This window comes from Zophobas morio, unplaced genomic scaffold (assembly GCF_036711695.1).
Source record: "Zophobas morio isolate AGI-343-1 ecotype UQ-CSIRO unplaced genomic scaffold, CSIRO_AGI_Zmor_V1 ptg000021l, whole genome shotgun sequence".
Lineage (NCBI taxonomy): Eukaryota > Metazoa > Arthropoda > Insecta > Coleoptera > Tenebrionidae > Zophobas > Zophobas morio.
Genome location: NW_026972126.1, coordinates 5,666,816 through 5,693,307, shown reverse-complemented (window position 1 = coordinate 5,693,307; position 26,492 = coordinate 5,666,816). Strand labels below are relative to the sequence as shown.

The 26,492-nt window shown below is 32.9% G+C and overlaps 1 protein-coding gene and 7 non-coding genes across 8 annotated transcripts in view; all 8 read left to right on the top strand.

Annotated features, from left to right (window-relative positions):
- LOC135133054 (mucin-2-like) overlaps positions 1-26,492 on the top strand; it is a 39,468-nt gene that overhangs the window by 7,323 nt on the left and 5,653 nt on the right. Inside the window, exons 2-6 of the mRNA XM_064061305.1 lie at positions 9,033-9,332; positions 17,295-17,527; positions 23,313-23,628; positions 24,123-24,387; positions 26,145-26,483. Of these exons, the coding sequence (XP_063917375.1) occupies positions 9,033-9,332; positions 17,295-17,527; positions 23,313-23,628; positions 24,123-24,387; positions 26,145-26,483 (1,453 nt within the window). The remainder of the gene's footprint in view (positions 1-9,032; positions 9,333-17,294; positions 17,528-23,312; positions 23,629-24,122; positions 24,388-26,144; positions 26,484-26,492) is intronic.
- On the top strand, positions 23,643-23,714 carry Trnag-ucc (transfer RNA glycine (anticodon UCC)). Its single transcript has one exon. It is a non-coding gene; the product is annotated as a tRNA-Gly (tRNA).
- On the top strand, positions 24,887-24,958 carry Trnag-ucc (transfer RNA glycine (anticodon UCC)). The gene has a single exon. It is a non-coding gene; the product is annotated as a tRNA-Gly (tRNA).
- Positions 25,029-25,100, top strand: Trnag-ucc (transfer RNA glycine (anticodon UCC)). The gene has a single exon. It is a non-coding gene; the product is annotated as a tRNA-Gly (tRNA).
- Trnag-ucc (transfer RNA glycine (anticodon UCC)) lies at positions 25,318-25,389 on the top strand. The gene has a single exon. It is a non-coding gene; the product is annotated as a tRNA-Gly (tRNA).
- On the top strand, positions 25,465-25,536 carry Trnag-ucc (transfer RNA glycine (anticodon UCC)). The gene has a single exon. It is a non-coding gene; the product is annotated as a tRNA-Gly (tRNA).
- On the top strand, positions 25,766-25,837 carry Trnag-ucc (transfer RNA glycine (anticodon UCC)). The gene has a single exon. It is a non-coding gene; the product is annotated as a tRNA-Gly (tRNA).
- Trnag-ucc (transfer RNA glycine (anticodon UCC)) lies at positions 25,913-25,984 on the top strand. Its single transcript has one exon. It is a non-coding gene; the product is annotated as a tRNA-Gly (tRNA).

The following is a 26,492-nucleotide window of genomic DNA, read 5'->3' as shown; positions in this document are numbered from 1 at the left end:
GTCAAGGTTACTGTTTTGGAGCTTGATATTGACGAAAGTTCATCATTAATCAATGATGATTTGATTTTGATAGAGTCAGCAATTAAATTTTAACAACAGAAGTGAAAGATTAACAATAGAAAGGTGAGTGGTCATGTGATAGTGCCGTAAATTGTGGTCAACGTTATGTAGGAAGATTAAAAGTAAGAGTAGATAAAACTGATAAAATGAAAGTGAAAAGGTATGCAGTTTTAAAATTGGGCTGTGTTACAGTTACGAATTAATGCTTGCCGCAGCATGAACAGGTTAATTTAAAGCTCACTAGAATAATTTTTTGCTACTCTCAGATTATTTTTTATATGCTTGTTAATGTTACTCTCACTTTTACCAATGTTCTATGATCACTATAAAAATACATTTGTGGCTAATTAAGTATTTATTTAGTGTCTACTAGATTTATTAGATATTTATTTTAGAAAATTATATATCTTTAGACATTTATTTGTGTTATAGAAGGTACATCAAAATTCGTGAAATTTTCCGCTTCGTTGTGATGATTGCCAATTAGTTGTCATAAATGTCAATTATAACCTAATTTTCTTAAGTAGAAAAATATGCCTACAGCAAAATTGGAGCGATTTGAATATTTGTTGCAAGAATGCCTCACTGAAAACCACTAAAGCATGTGATACTCACATCACACAATTTCTTATTTATGTTATTTTTAGATAGCAATAAATTGTTTGGTGAAAAAAAGGAAGCTGAAATTCTTATTAAAATAAAATAACATATTTTCCAGATACCAACTTGATGTAGATTTTTTAGAATCAACGTGCATAAAGTGTGGAGTTTTACCACGTATAAATAACAAGAAAGAGTACTGTATCGTATTATATATTATATCCAATTATTATTTGTATTATTTAGGAGTGCAGTTTTTTTTTTTTTTCTTTTATTATTGAAATTGTCTCTTATTTCTATCTGGATGCATAGGTTTTACCTCCATCCTTATTTTTGTACTAATAATAATAATAATAATAATAATATATACACTCAGTACATCCTTTTTTTTTTAATTATAATAGTAGTTGAAACGCTTAAAAAATCAAATTAGCGAAGGATAAAGCTCGTAATATATCTTGTCGGGTTATTTTTGTTGTTCGTTATTATTTTTGCTGTAAATGTTTTATGCTTTCTTGGCAACACCGTGTATAATAAAATGATAATTAGGCTGAAATGTTTATAAGTTAATAAAATAATAAGGAAAAAACTAACGATTGAGGGGGTGTTAATTACCGAACAAATCGCCCACAGTAGCTGCATGAATGTCATAAAAATAAAAAAATTAATCGATTTCCCATTTTGATCGTGGATTAAAAAGTGAACTTGTATACTACGCAGAACCTGGGAGTGGTGATCTAGTTGTTAAATAAGGAGATTTTATTAGTTTCAACTTTAATAGTTGACTGCGAAGTGTAAAAGGATAAGATGAAATATATCTATGACTAAAAAAATCCATGGCCCCAAATAAAAATGATAAAGGTGTGTGTCAGGTTTTATATTTGAATAAGATGTCATTTATAGCCAATTCTTGTTTCTAATGCAACTTGTGTAGGTTTGCTGATGAAATTTGCCGAAAATTAGGTGGAGTTTGATAATTTACACTGGCAAGGCATTTATATATTAAAATTAGGAAAACTTTTAATTATGTTGTTGTGAATAAAACTGTCATATTAAGAAAATGTTAAATAAGATGTAGTCAAGTGGTTTTATATTATATCAGATTCAGTGACTTCATCGGATTTTTTAAGAAGAAATTCGTTCATTCTGTTGACAACATGCTAAATTTGCATTTTTACAATTTTTTGAAAATTTCATTACTTAAAAAAAATAAGTACTTCGATTATATTTCTATAGTTGACAAAAATGGCTAAAACTGACACTTTTTATAGCTGTAATTGGATACAACAAATTGTATATTTTTATCAATTTAAATTAAAGGGAAAATCATGTTAAACTGATGTACGAAGTGATTACAAAAGATCGTTCATCAAATTGGCTTTGAAATTTCGTGGTTTTTGCCGTTTCGTTGTGATAGCGACCCCAAATGTCAGTCAAAACTTTCTTACAGCAAAATGTGGCCACTTTGAGCGTTTCTTAATGAGTATAACTGAAGTATGTGCGGCAAATTCATAATACAAATATGATTTCAGTTTTTTCGAAAACCAACTTCATGCACGATTTTTATAATCACCTGTATAAGACTGGCTTATGTTTTGATAACGCATAAAATGTGAACTGTCTTTGCATATGTTTATAAAAATTTTACAGTTGTACTTGTTCAGTTTACCTGAACAGGGGTTTGGGCGTAGCCAATTTGTCCACCCTACTCCCACCCGTTTTAGGGTAGTTTACCTAATTTTTATTATTTCACTCTCTCGGGGAGTCGTCGAGAAGTATCGAGAGGGTAAAGACGTGCCCACCCGAGAGACCGGCATTTTATATTATTTGTGCGTTATTAAATAAACCGTGTAACTACGAGTAAAAGGTGATTTTATTTCGCGCAAAACATTTTGGTCCTTCGAGCCGGATTTCTCGCGGAATTAGTGGTACTGTTCTCGCCTGTATCGTCGATAAAAGCTTCACGTCCAAGACAATCTTGAGCATCGTGGCATCCAACGACGACAGCATCCCCAGAACTTCTGCAACAGCTTCACGTCCAAGGCAATCTTGAGCATCGTGGCATCCAACGACGACATCCACAAAGCGTAGACGACTTCTTCAGCAGCTTCACGTCCAAGGCAATCTTGAGCATCGTGACATCTGACGACAACCAGTAAGTGCAGTTCATTCCTTTTTTCATTAGTCCTGTATTTCGTATCAGTGTCAAGTAGATTATCGTTGAATCATTAGTGAACAATGACTACTGAACAACTTTCTGGTTTAAATATGAGGCGGGGAGCGCTAAAACGCAAATTAACCATGGCTCAAAACTTCATAAACGATTTAAAGTCATCTAAAGAAAGTACAGCTGATTTGTCAAAAATACAAGAATATTTAACTAAAGTCAGATCATTTTATGACGAATTTTTCGACATTCAATTTCAAATCGAGGAATTGGAAACGGTTTTAAAACAAACATCTACCGCAGATCAATGTATCACTTTTGACAAGGAATTTCATAACGTTGTTTCCGAATTAAAAGCATTGGAAGCCAAACATTCGACCAAATCTGCAAAAAATTATGATATTTCTAGAGTTCAAAATAGCGCGGTTAATGTAAAACTGCCAGAATTGACATTACCCTCGTTTGATGGCTCATACACAGAATGGACTTCGTTCCACGACACATTTTCCGCTCTTGTTGACGAAAATAATGACCTTTCAGAGATTCATAAATTTCATTATCTAAAGTCCTGCCTAAAGGGCAAGGCAATAAAAATCATTGAATCATTAAAGGTAACTAGTGAAAATTACGAACCCGCTTGGAATCTGTTAAAAAACCGGTATAGCAATCCAAGATTAATTGTGCAAGATCACATTTTTGGCATTTTAAATAATTCTAATATTAATAAACCCTCGCATGAAGAGTTAAGAAAGTTATTGGACAGTGTTAATAGCCATTTAGAAGCGCTCACAGTTCATAATGTTGATCACGCTAAATTTCGAGACATCATGTTAGTATCAATAATTTCAGAAAAACTAGATTTTGTTTCAAAAAGAGAATGGCAGGGTAAATTAAGTTCGGAACTTCCAACTTGGGAAGACCTGAAACAATTTTTGGAGAAACGGTGTGAAACGTTAGAAACACTCCACTTAATGTCTAGTAAATCGAATAATAATTGTCAAGAAACCCATCCAAAAAAGGGGAATATTAGAGTAGCAGCAATATCAACAAATAAAAACAAGAAGGCAAATTTTAATACCAATTCAAACAAATCAGTAAGGTGCCCATATTGTTCCGATCCTCACTATTTATTTCATTGCGCAAAATTCATTAACCTAATGGTAACAGATAGGTTAAGGATCGTGAGGTCCAAAAAACTATGTTCTAATTGTTTTCAGAACAGTCATACGGTTGCGGAATGTAAATCGTCGTATGTCTGTAAAATTTGTAAAGGACATCACAATGCGTTGTTACATGTAGATAATCCCGAGCCAAACGAAATACCAAGTACGAGCAGTGAAAATAATCAAGTCGAATCAGATCAATCCGTTGTTCTTAAGGTAAATTCTCGACAAGTTTATTTTAGTAAGGTTGTACTTCCAACAGCCCAGGTACAAATTTATGATAAATCGGGAAATAAACATCAAGTGAGGGCACTGTTAGATAGCGGCTCCGAATTAAATTTTATTTCAGAGCGAATGTCAAAATTATTAAATCTTAAATCACAACCGATCGTTTTGTCAATCGCTGGTGTCAATCGTTGTAATACTAGTGCCTCACAATTAGCAAGTATCAAAATTCATTCTAATTACCAACACTATGATTTGAACCTTTCATGTGTCATTTTGCCACAGATCTCGGAATTTTTACCATCCACGTCATTTTCAATCGCTAATTTAGAGTTTCCGCACCACATAAAATTAGCAGATCCCGCATTTCATGTCAAAGGGACGATAGATTTATTGTTAGGTGCTCAAGCCTTCTTCGAAATTTTAGAGCCTAATCGGAAATGTTTGAATAAGGATTTTATTCTACAGGAAACTAAATTCGGTTGGGTAGTGGTTAATGCTCATGGAGATAATCCGGGGGTTGTAAAACAGGGTTCTTCTTATTATGTCCAACCCGTCCTAGAACAGATGGTTGGAAAGTTTTGGCAATTAGATGAATTTAAAACTTCCGTAAAACTTCAATCGGCCGACGAAATCCTATGCGAAAAGAAATTTATGAAGGGTCATAAACGCTTAGAAATGGGAAGGTATTCGGTACCACTTCCGTTCAAGGCGGAAAACCCAAACTTAGGTACTTCTCGGGAAGGGGCCATAAAACGTTCTAAATCTTTAGAATGCAAATTCCGAAAGGACGAGAATTTTAAATTATCCTTTTCGGCAGTAATTACAAACTATTTACAACCAGGTCATGCGGAACAAGTACCTGAAGACGAAATTGATAATCCACGTAGTTATTATTTACCACACCACGGTGTTCTTAAAGAAAGTACCACGAGACAATTACGTATTTTGTTTGACATATCATTTAGATCATATAATTATAAAAGCTTAAATGACGAGTTATTAATTGGTCCAAAAATCCATTCGTTTTTATATCAAATGTTATTACGTGAAAATATCACACATTCGAATGATCTTAAGGTACTAACAAATATTATTTTCGAAATTGAAGAACGACGTCAGACCGTCTATTCAAAGGCAGTAGTACACAATAAAGGTCAATCACCATCAGATTTATTATTAAGGTACTCATCATTTTCAAAATTAATAAGCGTAGTAGCCTTTTGTTTACGATTTTACAACAGAGTCAAATATAGACAAACTGTAAATAGCGCACTAACTGTAAAGGAAATTGAAAATAATCGCAACGTTATTATTAAAATAGTCCAACAGGAATCATTTCCTGAGGAATTCAAGTGTCTCATAAAAGGTAATGCCTTACCAAAATCTACTCCTTTAATCAAATTAAACCCCTTTCTAGACGATAATTTACTAATTCGAGAAGGGAGGGGTCGTGGAAAAAAGTCTATAAAGGCTTATATTTGTTTGTTTATTTGTTTTGCCACCAAGGCAATTTACCTAGAAATAGTTATCGACTGTACTTCGTCAGCATCAAATTTTAAGGGAGCCAATCGCGGATTACGAGTCATACATTTCGGTGTTATTAAATCTGATGCATTTTATCCCACCTCGGTCACCACACGTTGGTGGAATTTGGGAAGCAAGTATTAAGACCATTAAATATCATGTAAAACGAGTTGTAGGGCAGTCATTGTTCACATATGAAGGAATGTATACCTATTTGACATTGATCGAGGCGTGTCTTAACTCTCAACCTATAACTCCCAGTATCCTCAAATCCCGACGATCTATCCGTACTCACCCCTGGCCATTTTTTTGATCGGTACTGCACTTACGTCACTTACCGAACCTGATGTGGGCGACATCGTCATCGTGCACGAGGATAACGCTCCCCCGTTGTGTTGGTGTCTCGGTCGGGTTGAAATCGTACATCCAGGTCGCGATGGTGAAATAAGGACTGTGTCAGTGCGAACCAGAAACGGGATAGTGCAAAGATCAGTGCGGAAATTGAGCCCATTACTAATGTAATGCGCAATTAGGCTATACATGTGTATATATATTTCATTTTATTATTGTACTCTTGTTAATTTTAATTTAATTCCTGTTGTATGATCTTAGTTGACATGTATTCATTTAATTAGGCATTTTTTGTTTCTTTATTATTATGTATTATTTATCTCAATAAGTAGGTCATCCTTGAAGTTAGTACTTCAACGGGGGGACTATGTTCAGTTTACCTGAACAGGGGTTTGGGCGTAGCCAATTTGTCCACCCTACTCCCACCCGTTTTAGGGTAGTTTACCTAATTTTTATTATTTCACTCTCTCGGGGAGTCGTCGAGAAGTATCGTGAGGGTAAAGACGTGCCGACCCGAGAGACCGGCAATTTTTATATTATTTGTGCGTTATTAAATAAACCGTGTAACTACGAGTAAAAGGTGATTTTATTTCGCGCAAAACAGTACTTTTAAAAACAAAAACAAAAAAAATGTAAAAAAGAAATTGTCGTTTCGTATCAAATTCGGGCGAAACGCATTCTACTTTCTGAGGTCTTTCACATTCACATGATGTTTACATGCTCTTACCCCGAAGCGATGGATTTTTTGACGTAGTAAATATTTGAGATTTTAAATTATTCTTGGAATTAAATATACTTCAACAGGTACGTTCCCGTAAATAGTACAATGACTGTTGATTGAGTTCGAGTTTTATGGTATTTCCCTGTTATGTCACACGTATATTTCGCAACGTTTTAAATTGTTTTAATTTGAACACCACGACATTACAAAAACTTGTAATTTTCACTATCCTTAGGAAAATATATTTTTCTTTTTGAAATGAATTAAAAATTTAGCTCACTACCGGTTTACGTGTAATTTGTAGTTCATTTTAAAACGTTTTTAATAATAATAATAATTACAATATGTACGAATCAGATCTGTGATCTCATTTTTCATTAGTAATTTCTGTCAATCTACACTTCACTTTTCACAAGCAAAAGTCGCCAGTGTATATAACTTACACAGCACGTATTTGACCAACAAACTTCTGCAGACAATACACACATCTTTAATTTTACGTTATAGCAGACAATGTTCACATAAAAGCTTAGTTGATTAATGGATTATTTACAAACTGAATCACTGTCATGTTCTTTGTTTCGATTACGATTTATTGCAGTGCCAGTTATTTATTCTGTAGCATGTACTTTAATAATATCAGAGAACACTGGCAAATTGAGAGTAATTGTTTCATTTTACTTCATATCTTCTTTTTATCATGCTGATTTTGTAGACCGTTACCCCATTATCCTTACTTGTTTAGTTCTTTCAAAACCAATGGTAATTGATTTTTACAAAAACAATAATGGCAGGCATTACCGATTTAGAACTTTTACGATAAGTAATTAATTAGTGAGTTTCCTTGACAATTGATTAGCACTTTCAACGGTAATTATATGACTAACATCTCTAGTTTCAAGCGAAAATGAAGACAGTTTTGAAGAAGTGACAGTTCGGGCTTCGTTCAAGAAATGAAAGCGATAATTTAGTGAAGTAATAAGTAAATCAGTTCTACCAAACTATTTTATTGTTAAAATGCACTTGCATAAAAATTGTATGATGTGGTTTGCGAAACGCCTTTAGTAATCTCTAACGATTGCTTCGCCTCGTCGGAAATAATTGCTCCACAATAAATCATTTAGATCATTATTGCCACTACACAAAAAATAAAGGTGTATCAACGCAAAAAATGTCAGATTATTGTAAATTGACCCGAAACATGCATAACTAGAAACTGCAACGAATGTTGTGGTGCATTATCCATTACCACCACACATTTGTTTCAACTTACTCAAATCAGGAATAAGCTGATTAACAACCCAATTTTGAAAATGTTCTCGGTCCATCATTTTACGATAATCTCTGATGTTATTTTTCGAATTTAATAAAGAATTACACCATTTTAAAAAGCCCAAATGGCAAGATTATAAATCTTGAAACTTCACTTGCAATTTTGATGGCATTACTTTTCAAATCAATTTTTTTCTAAAGCCCGCAGTCAGTCATATGTGTGTTTTATTTGTTCAAATGAAGCATTTTCGGGTCTCGTAAGATAGACGAACTCGACTTTATCTCGTCCAGCAATTTTCTTTCTGGTCCTAACGAAATATTTTTTTAAACATAATTTATCCGTTCATCTTCGTATGGTGCGCGGTGCTTGACTTAGTATAAACACAGGGGTGAATAGGAATACTTTCTCCTTTGTAGAACTAATTATTATGTGATTAATGTTTTTTTAATTCACATCTTTTGATTAATGTTTGAAATCTCTAAATTACGATTTATGATTTAATCATTAAAACCCTATTATTAAAAAATATTGAAGCTTAAATACCACGGTCCAATAATTCAAAGAGGTTGAGCAATAGAACTAATCTTTTTCTTTTGCTAAATAAATACGATGGATGTTTTAGCAACATATCGATTTAAAAACATAAATCGAGGATAATCATTATGGGCAATTTTTAAAGGCTGATTAAGTTACACAATTTACGTTGCCTTATTAGCTACAACAATACATTAATTGAACTATTAGTTGTAATTATTTTTATGAAATGGTTTTATTAATTATTTATTTACTACAGCATTGAAATAAACATATCAGTGTTTCATGCCCAAACAATAAAAGAAACTTTGTAACAACCTCTTACTTAATTTTTGCAACGTGCAAATCCAGTTACAATCGCAAAACTTCCACCTGTCATGACTTTCATTTAACTTTATTATTCATTTCCAGGGATTGGTCAACATACTCAAAAGCAGTAAAGTGGATGGTATAGAAATCAACCTGAAGAAACTGGATTCGAAGAACGACATCTCCGATTTTATTTCAACGGTCAGGAGTAAATTAGGATCCGATCTTTACATCGTTCTTTCCGTACCCGCAATTTCCGAGACGTTAGCAAAATATTACGACTTCAAAACTCTCAGCAAAAATGCGGATTTGTTCATCCTGCAAACAGCTTTCCTCGGCGCTTCCAAAAATGTCACTTTCCATCCTAGCCGTCTTTCCGGACTTTGGGATATGCAGAACACGGTAAGATCAATCAGTTTTATTACGCAATGTACAAAATAAATGATGGAAGATTATTAATATGATCAAGGTTAAGACTCCGGTGAAAGTAAAACGTTTTTTTCATTAAAATTTCAAATGTATTTTTAAACGTGACTAATGGCAAAATCTGGAGCGAAATTCTTCCGGTGTTTATAGGTGTCATCAAACTCTCACTAGGGTGAGATGGAAATTTTGAGTTTTTTTCCGGTTTATGACTTAATTCATTGTGAGAGATCATCTACTTGAAATAGCTGAATGAGTTGCAACAATACATAGTACTATGCTAACTGAAGCAGAACTGTTTTGTCGGCTAATCTCGCGCTATCATGAAGGTTGGTATCGGCTTTCTGATGAATGTGAATAATATTAATTGAAAATTCACCTTCACTCGCTATTGTATGAAAAATGTACATCTGCATGTGGGTGATAGAGAAAAGCTGAGTTTAAAAAATAAATTCATACGGTGATGTAATCTATTGTTGTTTCATCATTCGAAAATATATTCAACGAGAAGGTGATAAAAAATTTAATAAACATTTTCTTAATTAATGTGATATTAAAACAATGGTGTAGTAGAATAGATTGGTTTGGTTTCGTAGTTCATATTTTAAGTTGGTAATTGACCTGAATCGTTTACGGTTTTTGTTAAATGGTATTAGGGGAAGATGGGACTGGTAAACTTTAAACATTCACTTTCTATTTATAAATGATGAAGCCAATTTATGAAAATGAGTTTTGTGAGATATAAAACAAAGACCACAAATAGCCATTTCGTCAGTCAAACGCAATTTTTTATTTCGTTGTGATTTTTATTTACTGAAAATTACTTACGTTACGTCTTTGTGATTTCTATTTTTTTTGTGCTTTAGTAATTTTTACATTATTTGATTTAACAGTACATGCATAGGTACCTGATGGAAATAAATGTTTATTAGTATTTTATTTGAAAAATATTGTAAGTGTGATAAACATTCTCATATCAGTACGAGTCTTAATTTTTTCTTCCGATATTTTTCTACTTTTGAAAAATAATAGTAAAATAATAGGAGTATAATACATATTTTCTCTTCTATGCATCTACTAAAAAATTAGTTCAAAAAATTTCAGATTTTCCAAAAAATAGTTATTTCTGATGTTTGAGAAGTATTTTTGCCACCACCAGAGCACATAATATGAGTCGTATGGCTGTTGTCAAAAACACATTTTTATATTTTAAACGGTTTCACGCTTACAATAAGATACATAAAATTTATGATTTGAGAAATTAATTCAGTTGTTAAAAATATTGCAGAATTTTAAAACCTGGTATCTGTGTTATTACCACTAATATGCTACAAATGACTTCATGGTCTACTAAAAATTTTAAGCTGTTTAAATAATTCTGTAATACCTTAATTGCTTATGTAACAGTGGAGTGAGTGAATTATAGTTTGTAAGTAATTGTGTGTAACCTGAGAAAGCGTTACAGCTTAAAATTCGAAAAATATATAATGTAAATGATAAAAAAAAATACTTCCAACAGGACTCTATTTAATTATGGCATTGATGATTTTGAATGAGTGGTATTTTTTACGTTATTTTCAATTCTCGAGCAGTAAATACAGTTAAGTTATTTTGACTAATAATTAATTTCATGTTTTCTTACGGTTTGACAACCTGTAGAATACGGAAATGTTAGTTTCCTATTTCCGCGCACTTGTCTGTTTCTTTTCGTAGATACATGTCATGTTCTGGAAAAATACCTTTATTTGAAAATAAAATCGAACAATATAAGATAAAAATTACAAACAGTATATTAGAATCTTGAATGACATCAGAATACGGTGGACATTAGTAGGAATTTATTTTCGTCGCTTGTTTAAACAAGAACTATATTTGTTATTAACTTATTACATTTACGACAACTTCATGTTAATTTATGAAGAATGTTGAATTATTAGATACTATACAGCCAAGGGTGAAATATATACTTATCTGAATTTCACTATTATCTGATATAAAGTTATTTAGACAGAATTTCCCTTGCTCCTGAAGCACACTCAAGCAAATCCAATTTTTTAGTGAAACGATGTTCTTAAAATATTTCTAGTGTCGGAAATTACATATTTCTATGTTAGTATTGTAAGCAGATAAACTATAACTAGATAGAAACGGGAGCCCTAATTATTCATATTCTAGGAGCTATGAAACATCGAGAAAACAAAAATTAGCTATTCACCAATTCAACACTATACTGAGTTTTTTTTTCACGTAGTTCTCTACAGAGTTGCAATTTTTTTTTTATATGACGATATAAGAAGAGAACAAAACATATAAAACTTGCAAGAAATTACAATAATAATGAAGAAAAACAGAATTAAAAAAGTTCTGCATTTCTGATTTTCACATGATTTACCTTAACATTTTCTAAAAAAAAAATGTTTCCAAATACTAAGAAATGAGAGAAGTTCAAATACCGTCAAGAAAAACCATTATACAATTGACATTAATAACATCTTATTTAAATTTATACAGAGCTCTCATAAATGATTTTAATTCCAAGGCGGTACCTAAATTTTTGGCGTATTTTGGAGTATGTATATTGAGTATATTGCCGACGAAAGTTCAGATGTCATAATTAAAAACTAAAACTTTACAAATATCTACTAAGAAAATTTTCAATTGTCAGCAAGATTTATGGAAGCCCTGTAGTTTTTTCACTTTTTTGACCTAGCAGGTGACTTTTTAGCTGTATTTAAAATATTGACTGAAGTGGCTTGATGGTCATATCCCAAAAAATTTCTCGATAATAAAATTATGTTTGCATTAAAGAAGGTAAATACATCCAATACAAAGACCTAAAAAAAATAAAATTAATACACTTCAGGTTTATTCTAGTTAAAAATTGTACACTGTGGTCATTAAGGTTAGGTAATTTTCTAAGAATTGCTACTAGATTGAGTTGAAACACGTAAATACTACAACTGGAAGTTTAATTGAACTTGCATACGAGCGCAGATCCTGTAAAGTATTTGGAAAGTTATTTATTTGTGGAGAATTCAGTAGTTTCTACTATTTTGCAAAACCAACATTTGTAACTAATAGGAGTTGTACTATATTTATAAAACTGTTTAAAAGACTATAAAAAAGGCCTTAATTTTTACGAGTATGAGTGGTGCTTCGTACTCTTAGATAATTGGTTGATAAAGTAGTCTTATGTAATTGAGTTATGATACATTATTATGTTAAATAAAATTTTTATTGAGAAGGCTCGGACTTTGATAGAATGATATAAATTTAACATTTGTATTATCAGTTTTGTATTATTGCGATTTTTTATATAACTCTACACTACACTCGCGAGTATTTTTTATTAATGTCTTTTTTATTAATATTACATATATATAGAGTGAGTGACCAAGCGCACTTTCCTCGATATCTCATTAGTAGAGCTGTGCGGTTGAAATTTATTTATCCCCACTATCGGCCCACAGTGCCGATGGCTACACAGCCTTGCCTTGCTCGCTTCTCGCTTTTCAGTTGTGGATTATTTTTGATAATTCACACAAATAGTTTTATTGTCAGCGAGACGGACACCTGAACATTATTAAAATTATGATTACTCTTATTTCGTGAATATGGATTTTAAAATCATCAACTGACATGCCGTTAACATTATTTTTCGCGTAATTTTCTTCGCGATACATAACGTCGGTTGCAAGCCTATGGCCTGCCGGAGTGGGTGTCAATTCGCAGCGTTTAAATTTCAACCGCACAGCTCTACTCATTAGTTATTAGAAATAAAAGTCAAAGACTAAAGTTGTACGGGTCTTTGATGACCCTATTCTAAAATTATTTTCAACTACACAGTGTTCTACTTTTATATATTTTTATTGGCCTCTTCCCAGGATTTACACCTACAGTTTTTTTTTTTAATACTAATGCGACGTTGCTACGTTTTTCCAAATTTTCTTGATTTTTTTAGCAATGGAAGGGTTTACAAAAAAGTAGTAGGATTATTTTTAACATTTCTGTTGCAATATTTTGGGGAGAATTAAAAATAGAGTGTGTTCTAACTGTTGGGTGTGTAAAATAAAATATCGGCATTTGAAAGTTATTACGGCGTACCTTTAATTATCCTTCCACGATATATTGTAAGACGTATTTTAAAAATAACTCTATTGCGATTTTTTTGTGAACCCTTCCATTGCCACAAAATTTCAAGAAAAAATTTATCAACGTCGCATCTCATTGTGCTTTTTTATTGATTCTATTTGTAATTCTTCTTTGTACATTGTACATTTCTGCATCTATCGGTTCAGGATCTACATAGCACTTACTCTTCCTAAATATTTCAAGAAATTTGAAAAATGAGATGGAGAATCAGAACGCGATGTTAAAGCAACAGAACAAGATATTGAACACAGAAATCATTCATCTGAAAAGCAGAGTAGAACAGCTGAAATTTCTTGAACAAAGAGTGGAAGGGATAGAAAAAGATAAAATAAAGCACAACTTGGTGATTATGGGAAAAAAATAAACAATAAAAATAATGATAAATTGAAACATACAATGTGAGACTTCTTAAAAGTACAAACAGCGCAAAAAATAAATTATACTTAATATCTATGTCTATAATCGAACTGAGCAAGTTTGAAACAAAGATGGTAATTATTAAAAATAAAGGAAAAGACTAGTATCTTAAACGGAAAAGGATTAATTATTAACTTAACCAAAAATGGGAGGAAAATACAATACACAAGTTTATAAGGTACAAAGCAAAGATATAAAAAGGGTTATGGAAATACAGTTGAGATCGGCTATCAAAACGTAACTGAATCCAAAAAATTGAAACGCAATAACCAGAACAAGAGATTCAAAGAAATTGACAACGACAATGAGAGGTCGACCCCAAAACCTAAAACATGATAAAATCGAAAGGATTGCGATGACGGACAAGCGAGAAAAAGGAATAGGAATGAAACAATGAATGGGAGAATCGAGAAAAACAAAAAAGGAGACAGGAAATATCGGAAAGAAAGACAAAAAATTACATCTGTATGGAAATTGGCAAGGTGGAATATAAAAGTATAGGAAGCAAAGTTAACGAACTACTAGAAGAATTTTTAAAACAGAAGTCAGACATATTAACTATAACAGAAACAAAAAAAAAAGGTCCAGAAAAGGTAGGATTGGAAGACGGATATATATCAGAAAACTAATAAGTATAAACAAAGTGCATGGTGCATAGATAACATGAAATATGAAATTAGCTACAAAATAAAACTTGGAAATATTATTTAAATAACGAAACAGAAACAAATTATAATTATATATACTCGTATTGCCGTTGAAGAAAATATGAGAGCTGAGGCAGGAGTAGGCTGCACAATTCAGAAGAAATGGCCAAATAATATTGATAAATGAGAAAGATAGTAAGGAATATTTACGATAGAACTGAAAAACTTATGGATTTCGAAGAACATTAGTAACACCATATGGTTCAAACGAAAACGAGAAAGCCGATATTAAAGACAAATTTTGAGAAGAACAACTGACAATAAAGAATGGAAAAGAGATCTTGTACATAACGAAAGATTTTAATGGCAGAATAGACGAAAGGAACTAGAGCAATACAATAGTAATGTAATAACAAAACATGTAGAGGAAAAGGAAGTATTCGGGGGAAGAATACAACAGAGCAGAAAAATCTATAATAATAGACTAAGTACGTGTTAGTAGAACAGGGAAACAGGAAAACAATGCAAATATCAAAGTTAGGGGGGAAGAAAAATTGGAAATATTCAAGCACATTTTGTTAAATTATGTGGGGTATATCAGAAAACTAATAAGTATAAACAAAGTGCATGGTGCATAGATAACATGAAATATGAAATTAGCTACAAAATAAAACTTGGAAATATTATTTAAATAACGAAACAGAAACAAATTATAAACGACACAAAAAACAAAGCAAAAAAGAATTTAATGTGTGAATCTACGCAAAGTAGTTGAAGAGAATTTGGGGATAAAATTGAAAAACAGCAAAATAAATCAAAACTTATTCTATAAGTGCTAAAAAATCTCAAAAACAGCAAAACAGGAAACACTACAATAAAAAGTGCTCAAGGAGAAATTTTAACTGGAAAACAAGAAATCATGGAACATTGGGAGAGTATTTTCAAAATTTGCTAAGCTTAGGAAACATTGTAGAAATAAAAAAACAAAACCAAAATGAGGATAACGATAACACAGTTGAGGAGGGAATAATATTGGAAGAGGGAAAGACCGGGATCAAGACTTATTAAAAAATGGGCACATCTGAAGTGATGAAATAAATGGGTCAAAATTAACGACTAGATATCTACGTAATTTGTAAAAACCTAATACCTGAAACTCTGAAACCCTTAAAATAGAAGGTGTCAGATACGGAGATAACCTGAGCTAATTATGAAATTAGAACGAGATATAAGAGAACCTTAAAGTATGGAACGAAAATCTCTTATAATCTTATAAAGCATGGAATGAAAATAAATATAAAAACAATAAAAGTTTTATCAATTTCAAGAGAAGAGAATGCTATACAGATCCAATTGGGTGAACAGAAATAGAGTAGGTAAAAAAGTTTGGTTAAAATAAATAAAAGAATTCAAAGCACAAATCAAGTTCATTATGCAATGAGCAGGAAATTTATAAATAAAAAAGAGATTACAAAGCACATAAAAATGAAAATGTATAAAGCAATAGACAGGTCAATACTTACTTATGGCTGCGAAACATGGGTACTGACACAGAGCGAAAAATATAAGATCTAAGCCGTAGAATGAAATTTTTATGAAAAACAAAATTCAAATATTTTTGAGTCATTATTTTTATTATTTTTAGTTATAAAACTATAATCTCGGTAAATTTGAGGAACCTGTTTTTCAATAAGTGTCGTACAAGAGATGTACATAACAAGCAATAAAAAAGCTCTCTAATTTTTAAATCGTATGTCTGCATTTATATGATGCAAACTTGAATTAAAATTAATTTCGTTTGTTAATGTGTTTCATTAATAAATTTGTAATAATAAATGATGAAAATGGCCACCATCGGCTTATAAACATTTCCTAACCCACCTTTTAATACACAAGTAACTAAATAAAGTAGGGAAATTCAAACGACAGGATGTTACAGTGACGACGGGTCGTTCTCTAAGACCTGTGTTCCCGAAAAAAAAAACACGATCAACTAGATTACTAGACTAGAGGGTTTTTTGATCGCTTGTTAATTTATGTCATTATGCTGTAAATTATGGTCACTTTAAACAAATTATCATTTCCAGAAAAAAATGCTCCCACAAAATTACCGATACGTGCATTCTAGCAATCTGACACCTCGTTAATAAATTCTCGATATTTCTCATATTTCATATTTTTATGGACAAGGCGAGGTTAATTTGCACCACAATGGGCACACACTATTTAAATTTGTAAAAAATAAAATTAATTCGTTGCAAATGTACCGAGAGAAACCATCCACACACTACCATTATTTATAAGTCAAGGTCCTGCCTTTTTGGGCACTGCATGATTTATTTCCTTGACGTTTTAATACCAATCGGTAACACACTGAATCAGAATAGAAACAACATACGTTAGGTAACAAAAGTCATTTTACCAAATCAACATTTCACGAAGGCCATACTTTTGCAGAAGGAGTACCACAACGCATAAATAAACGTAAAAATAATACACCTACACCTCTTATCCTTTTACACCAGTGTCCAGACGAAGTACAGCTCATGCGGTTGCACAATTATCCTTAAAAGGACTCGGGTATAACAACCTCGCAAACAGTTGCCATGTCACCATAAATATTCATCAAGATCCGGGTTATCGCAGTTAATGATTACCTATTTGTTTGAAAAATAAGAGTATGGGCGGACTAAGACACGTTTTGATCAATGCTACTTTTTTCTAGGATTCCGTGGTGGATTTGGTTAGCGGTTTGGGAGCGCCCTTGTCGAAGTTGGTAATTACATCGCCAGTTCAGGCTTTCAAGTTCAAACTTCAAAGTGAGAAGCACACCGCTCCGGGAAGTCCGGCTTTGGAGGTGCAGTCGATTACTAGAGATGAGTTGTGCAATGTTATGGGAAATGGAGGGAATTGGACATTGGAAAGGGATCAAGATCAAGCTGGGCCTTATATCTTTAGGTAATTTCTTACAAATACTTACGATTATTTTGTTAATAACAAAAAAGCAGACAGATACAATAAAAAAACTTCTGATACAAACAGAAAGATAAATAATATTCTGTTATAACTAGTTTATTTTATTAATTTCACATCTACATACGACTAGAGAGTGTTAAAAATATACGAAAAAAAAAAATATTTGGACAGGTAAAAACAAAATGAATTATCTGTGACTATTTTATTAAAAAAAAGATGTACTTTTTTTGGTTTTTCATGAAGATCTAAACCTAATTAGCTTAGGATCAGGAAGTCAGAACACAAGTTTGATGTATAACCTTTAAATCGAACTCTTGTATTTTTAAAAATAGTTGTAAATTTTATGCCAAACCGTTGGAGCAGTTTGTGTACATGTTTCATCAATTCATGAAAAAAGTGTGAAAAAATTTTTAAAATTCGTTTCTTTCCAAATCTTCGGAATTTGATCGGTTTTCTTCTTATAACAAATTCGAAATAATAAAGTCAGGAGAAATCTGCAACTGCCTTTTTGGCGTCCGTTTTATTTCTGGCATATACAGGTGATCCAAAAATAACGAAAATGCGCGATGATATGTTGTTAAGAAGCGTATAAAAAACTCGAAAATTTTTTTTACAAAAATCCCGCACCAAACAAATATTGTTTGGTGCAGGAACTTCTAAATCACAGTTAAGTTCTGATTTGTTTTAATGAACAGCTAATAAATAATAAATAGTTATTAACAATTTAATAATAATTTACTAAAATACGATCGGCAATGTCATTTTTATTGTTGACAGATGCCATTTTTGCCAATTTTTATCGGAATTTTAGGCTTTTAATTAAAATTCGAGAAAAATCATAAACAATTCTTTACGGCAATTTAGCGTTCGCTTACAGAAACGAAAACATTTGTCGAATGTTATTTAGACAGAATTTCCCTCGCCCCTGAAGTAGAGTCCAATACATCCCCCTTCTGTGGAAAAGCATACAATTTGATTTTGCAACATTTTATTTTTGATAACTTCTATATATAACAAAAACATAGATAATAACAGTAACAATGTAAGAAAAAGCCGGTGGCGTAAATAACACCCTCGCAACACTTGCGCCATGGGGGCGTAAATTCCAAGGGGGAGCAGTTCGCACAAGTATGGAGAATATGACATATTTGAAACAGATAATCAATGGGAAAGCATGCTTTGTCAATGTCTCAGTACTTACATACTTCGACTGTTTATTTTTGCTGTGTTGAATATACATATATTGGAAATATTTTGAGGGGAGCGCGTTCAATCATCACAATCTATCACATAGGCTTGGCCAGTGCAGTTTCATTTCGTTGCGGAAATGGAAGTATTCTAAAAATATATCTTTTTGTATAGGTATATTTTTTTAGAATAGGTGAGTCATAAGTGAAATTTTTTAACGTAACGAACCACTATCAGGTGAAAGCACGAAGGAATCGCAAGACAATGAACAACGCCGCTGGCGGTACGACCATTACAGTTTCCGCCCTCTAAATTCTCAAGTGAACCCTTCCGGACACTTTTACGTCTAATGCGATGTTTTATTGGTGGGTTTTTCTCAATTTTTTCCACTCTATAAGTAAGGTGTGTCCAATGCGAGTTGCACATCTTCTTTTGTGTCATCACAAAATTTTGTGTTGGAAAATTCACTTGAAACATACGCATAACATGCTTTTTTATCTGTACTTTAACACTTTACGCATATTTTTATTTTAATTTAAGTACCTATAGGGATTATCATAAAGAAAACAATAGATACATTTTTATACACTGACTTCACCTAGTAATTATAATTATATAATCATTAACCCAGTGAAAACCAATGGTGAGTAATGTCCAAATGCTTCCAATTTTGACTTTGATAAAAATAGTAGTTTCTAAAGACAACCAGACTGATAAAAACATATCTTCCGGTATTTAGGAATATGTATATTACGTAAAGTATGTAAATATAATGTAAAATAGGCCACAAGATTCACTGACCCCGTTAGCCAAAGTTACGTTGTTCCACTCCGCCAAAAACGATATCAACAAACAAAGCTCGTAAGCCAACCAGTTACGTGTGTCACCGTAGGAGAATATGTTGATGTGGTTTGTATTAAGTAATAGGTATTAAGACTAAGCCATGGATGGGTGGCTGCTTAAACACAAAGAAGTAGGTTGTTAACTGATAGGTAATGAAGTCATATACACATATGATTCCTGTTCTCTGTCCAGTTTTCTGTCTTTGGTTATTATTCATCCGTCTCGTGCTGTTTGTTCCTGCTGTTTAATTTTCATTGTTACTCATCCAGATGTAATTTTGTATTATATTGTCTTATTTGTTGTTATCACCGTTATTTATTGAGGGTTCAGTCATCAGTGTTCGTGTTTTGTTTTGTAGGTAATTGCACTGCATAGTCCACAAACCTTAAAGCTACTTAAATATTCATCCAAGATTTTCTGTTATATATTTATTCTATTTTAGAATCATAATCTTGTTTATAAGCAGCCAAATGCGGGCATAAATTGGCCTTTATGGCACAAATCAGTCAAAAATTGCTAAGCAAAGATTGATTATTCAATTACATTAATTAACTATTCAAACAAGCTTCGATATACAACATTTTTACTAAAGTTCGCATCGGCACAATTCACACAATCTTGCCGGAAATACTCAATGTTTCGTTAAAAATATTTTAGAAACTAAAACAGAATAAAAGGTTGTACCTATGTATGTATGTACATACCACGGGCATAATTGTCGATTGTGGCCCTCAGGCTTTAAACATTCCCTCGTGCCATAATCTCCCTAATTATGCTCTTAATACATAAATAACTATTATAGTTTCATGGCCTCAGACTCGGAGAAATTCTTAGCAGATTGGAGTCAGGACCCAAACGGAAAATGTTTATAAGGGCTGAAAAATGAATCCTGATCCGTTCAGGGAGGTCTCGGTGGTCGTTCAGACGCTTGCCGGAAACTCCAAAAATAGTATATATTAGGGCTTATTGAAGTTTTCCCAATTGTATAACTTAAATTAATTTCTTTGATTAAAATATTTTCTACGACAAGACGTGTAAGTACTTAAACATTTAATTTTCATTGTCTCTAAAACTATGTGTCCTATGTGAATTTATCGAAATCTTTCTTTTAAAATTAATATTCACAGATTACTACAAATACTTATTTGTTTTACGAAGAATGGTTACTTGCAGGCAAAAAATATTTTCGAAATCATTATTTAAGAATAAAAGGCAAAAATGGTTCAAAATTCCTCAACTGCGGAAATAAACTTAATTTCCTGCTTTGATAATACAAGATCCGTTATCAATTTGGCAACTTCACCAAACTTTCCCTTATTGTCCTCTACAGCATGGAAAAATTTATTCTAAATTGGCGAGAGCCACAAACAGGTAATCGTTGTACTGTGAGCTTAACAACATGATTGAGAAAGTTGTCAAAAAAATTATAAGTTATGTACCAACGCCAAAAAATAATGACTTAATTTCTGCAGCTACAGCTAAATGATTTATAAAAACAGGTACAAATATATTCACGAAATGTGTTTACAACCAATCACCTTCCCGCCTTACCTTTCTGAATTTACTACTTATGTTTTATGATCTTTAAATTTTTTATACTGACATTTTTACACATAATTTTCATATTTCTTGGTGTCCTAAAAGTTCATAAATGTTTTTCGAGTATACCTACATTTTTTACTATTTGGAAAAATTTTTGGGCATGTTCTGTCAAAAATTTTGTCTAATTTTGTGTTCGTCCCTTCATTAAATCACGTGACTATACTAGAACAGTTTAACTACATATACGGTAATAAAAAATGTCCTTATTATGTAGGTTTTTTCTTCTTATGTATTACAATTACGTAAACAGATACGATCGGCAGCGGGAATTTTATTCAAAACACAGGCAGAAATTCCATCAGATGTAGTTTAGCAACTACAGGAAATTCCAATAAAGTATTAACGTCTGCATTCATTTGCTGCTGTCACTTTTTTAATTTATGATAAACCTCCTAGTTATAAATTCAAAGAAAACACATCTTTAAACACTACGCGACAACATTTTACAAACTTTAGCACAGCAAGTGCATTAACCCCATTTTTCATTTCTCTCTGCTTTTCTTTCTACTTTCAACACTGTGTCCCTGCTTCGAGCAATACGAAAAAAATAAATTACAACTCTATTCACTAACTAATTTTCGCATTCGGTATGTGGTATTATTAGTATTGTAAAAGACATTGCCGACTGTTGAATGTTGTTAACAAATTGGTATTTGTATAAAGGAGCGAAGAAATTTTTAATTGATGTTGATGAAAGGTGCCCTATAACGCACTATTTCAAAAGATTGTTCGGGTACAGATATAGCATCGCGCAGGTGTGTCATGGTAAATTATTGTATAAGATTATGGTCTTTCGCAATGTGCTCCACTTCGTCACGGTTAAAAGTATAGAAGCAAACACCTAATACGACATTGCCCCTGGTGTCCGTTCTACCATGAATTCGTTGAACAGGCCATGGCAGTGGCCAATAGCAGCGTAAATCGGAATAGCATCTAATCAGTTTCGCAGAAAACTTCATATATCTTGAGGCATCAGAATTTCTCAATAAAGTGCTACTAATTATATTATTTGAACATAATGCGTACTTTATATACATTCTTCACAGTGAAACTCTTACGTAACATAGACCCACGTACAGTATAGAGTTTTTGTATTCCATTAAAAAAGAACAAAGACTAGAGAGTTGTTTATTTAAAACACATTTCATTTCCTATTTTTGATTTATTAAAGTAAACTACTAATTTCGGAACAGCTATATATATAAAAACAAGTTTCGCTTATCAAAAACATCTTTATCTTTTTAATTTGACACTAGTTTTTCTGTTTTCGATTTTTGAAAATTAAAAAAACGTGAAAACTTGGAAAACGAAGAATTTATGACGGAAAAACAATCAGCGAGATTTTGTCGTTTCTAAATTTTTTTCTTCCGAGATTTCAGCAGACACTTGTTTGGTTTCGCAGCCGGTCTGGTTCAAGGTTACTTATTCCATCCAAGGTGTGTTGGTTGTAATCTCATTTTTTTAATGGATCCCGGACATTATATAACAAAATATCTATCTAAAAAATCTATTTTCAGTTTTACAAAGCAGTAAATCCCACTGAAATATCTGTTATCTGTGCATATAGAAATTTAGAGAAGTTAGTTAACATAATTTTTCTTTTCAAAGAGGACAGAGTGTGGTTTATAAGTTCCTCAAATATATAGTATTGCTTATTTTTTAAATGGTACATAGCTCAATTTATGTTTGGTTTAAATAAAATTAAACTGCCGTGCTTACTACCTCTTCCGCTCTAATACCTATTCCCAATACATATTTGAAAACATTGATTACGTTAATTGACGTAAAATACTTATCTATAAACTGTGTAGACGCAGAATTACATCGATGCCGTAATTTCCGGAAATGATATTTATGTTTTTTACTACTGGAATAAAGTATCTTCTTTAAATGATTCAAATAAACACGAATATAAAATTTGAATTAATTTAGTTTTTCTTTTATAGTTATTAATGTGCATTGTGTATCCTACATGCCAGACTGAAATTAATATATTAAATTAAAAAATACAAAAAAAATTGTTCTACAATTTAGAAAATAAAAATATCCCTGTTAGAGTGTTAGATATTAAAAAACTACCCATGATATACCTATATCAAATATATTATGTTCATATTATTCCATTCTTTTTTAGTAAAAACCAGTGGATCGCTTTCGATGACCCCACCAGCATCGACATTAAGGCAAAATATTCAAGGGTACGAGGACTTGCCGGAATTGCCCTCAAAGACCTATCGCAAGATGGCGGCACTAAATGCAAAAGCTCCATCTTAGAAGCAGCGTACAACGGCTTATCTCGTCAAGCTCGCGCCCCTCGAGGCGCTGTGTTGCACTCGTTGGAAAGAGAGATCTTGGAAACTCCCGGCCGACCTCTAGACACCGTCCAAGTTTCGCCTTACCGAATATCTAGAGTAATAGATGTTGAAGGCAATGTTCACGTAATTAGAAAGGTAAGTTTTCAAGTGCGATGGTGGTGTAATGGTCAGCATAGTTGCCTTCCAAGCAGTTGATCCGGGTTCGATTCCCGGCCATCGCATACACACTTTTTTTAGTAAAACTCAATACGTTTGGGTTATTCCATGCGCACTGGAAGATGTGGAAATTTTATTTTATTCTTTTACTTTTACTTAAAATATTAAATTTTAGAAACGTTTCACATTTCACTTCGTTTATTTAGTAAAAGCAAAAATAGTCAATATTTTTAAAACAATAACAATAAAAATTAAAGTCTATTATTAACAGACACATCTGTTTTAATCCACAGGATTCATTTATGGTTATCTGGTGTGTTTTTCCAGCTGATAATACCGCCACGAAATATCTCATTTATCGTTATAATCTCAAAACCCATTTTAAAAACTAATCTTAATACTTTTATTACAAATGTACATAGTTTTACTGATATGGAATATCCCATACTATTATTATTGTTTTTTTTTTTTAGGATACAAGAACTGAATTTGAGTGTTCCCGTCAAGGATACTTCGTTCATCCACGTTCCTGTGGTCGTTTCTATCGTTGCGTCAAATTCGACCAATTGTCCGACGAATTCAGCGTTTTCGAATTCGATTGTCCTGCAGGTTTGGCTTTTGACAGCCGAGTTGAAGTATGCGTTTGGCCCGGAAGCTTACCACATGCCTCACCCTGTTCAGGAAGTAGCGAAATTGCACCCGTACCACGTCAAAGATTTGTTTGTCCGAATGAGCCAGGTGAGAGGATTTAGATTAATGCATTCGCTTTCTGTATATAAGGTGGTCATTCCAAGAGGGAATTCCCAACGTGATTATGCAAATTGTTCGGTAGACATGGCTTCAGTAAGCGGAACGGTTGCAATTTTTTGCGATTTCTTGTTGGCGGCGTCGATTTAACGTCGACAAAGGTTTAATTTGAACACGATATATTATTTGATTAAACGGGTATTGCACCTAGAATAAATTTTAATAAACAAATATAACAGAAACACTACAAGTGTTCATAAAATTTGTTCCAATTTCACATTATTATTATTATATATTTTATAAAGAAATGAGTTAAGATCTAAGGTACTCTTCATATTTTAAATTTAAATGTAAAGCGATATAACGGCTAACATCGTTGCCTTCCAAGCAGTTGATGATAGTTTGCTTCTCAGCCATCGCAACTTTTTTAATAAGAAAGAATGGACCAATGTTTTCATAAATTTTGTTTATCATATGTTAGCTCTTATAAGCGATGGTGGTGTAATGGTCAGCATAGTTGCCTTCCAAGCAGTTGATCCGAGTTCGATTCTCGGCCATCGCAGCTTTTTTTAGTAAATGGATACATAAGAAAGTCTTCACAAATTCTCTTGACTATCGGTTTGTTCTTGTAAGCGATGGTGGTGTAATGGTCAGCATAGTTGCCTTCCAAGCAGTTGATCCGAGTTCGATTCTCGGCCATCGCAACTTTTTTTCTTTCATTAAATCGGTACGAAAAAAGGTCTTCTCATCCTTTCTTCATCGTCTGTTTCGTCTTGTAAGCGATGGTGCTGTAATGGTCAGCATAGTTGCCTTCCAAGCAGTTGATCCGAGTTTGATTCTCGGCCATCGCAGCTTTTTTTAGTAAATGGATACATAAGAAAGTCTTCACAGATTCTCTTGACTATCGGTTTGTTCTTGTAAGCGATGGTGGTGTAATGGTCAGCATAGTTGCCTTCCAAGCAGTTGATCCGAGTTCGATTCTCGGCCATCGCAACTTTTTTTCTTTTATTAAGTTGGTACGAAAGAAGGTCTTCACATCCTTTCTTCATCGTCTGTTTCTTCTTATAAGCGATGGTGGTGTAATGGTCAGCATAGTTGCCTTCCAAGCAGTTGATCCGAGTTCGATTCTCGGCCATCGCAACTTTTTTTCTTTTATTAAATCGGTACGAAAAAAGGTCTTCTCATCCTTTCTTCAACGTCTGTTTCTTCTTATAAGCGATGGTGGTGAATGGTCAGCATAGTTGCCTTCCAAGCAGTTGATCCGAGTTCGATTCTCGGCCATCGCAACTTTTTTTCTTTTATTAAATAGGTACGAAAGAAAGTCTTCACATCCTTTCTTGCTTTCTTCATCATCTGTTTCTTCTTATAAGCGATGGTGGTGTAATGGTCAGCATAGTTGCCTTCCAAGCAGTTGATCCGAGTTCGATTCTCGGCCATCGCAACTTTTTTTCTTTTATTAAATCGGTACGAAAAAAGGTCTTCTCATCCTTTCTTCATCGTCTGTTTCGTCTTGTAAGCGATGGTGGTGTAATGGTCAGGATAGTTGCCTTCCAAGCAGTTGATCCGAGTTCGATTCTCGGCCATCGCATCTTCTTTTTTTAGTTATTCGGTACAGAAGAAAATCTTCGCAAATTCTCTTGATCACCTATTTATTTTTCTAAGCGATGATGGTTTAACGGCTATTACATAGTTACCTTAGAAGCAGTTGATTCGGCTCTTAACTAATTATACCACATTTTTGCTTACAGGTTACTACGCGGATCCTGAAAACTGTCGCTGGTTCTTCGCTTGTTTAGATCACGGAAAATCTCCCCTATCTGCCTATGAATTTAGATGCCCCTTCGGATTAGTTTATGATGAATCGAGACTCCTTTGCGAGTGGCCGTGGTTGGTCCCGAGATGTGGTAGTGGTTATGCTGTCGGTTCACAAGTAGTATATGGAGGAACTGGCTCAGTTGCCCTGGATCAGTACGACGGTTTAGGAGTATTGGAAGTCACAGCCCTTGGTGGTCTTCACGGACCGTTAGTTCAACCTGTTGCTCAGATTTACAGTAATGTTGGTCATGCTTCACAAGGATACATTGCAGGTTGGTTGT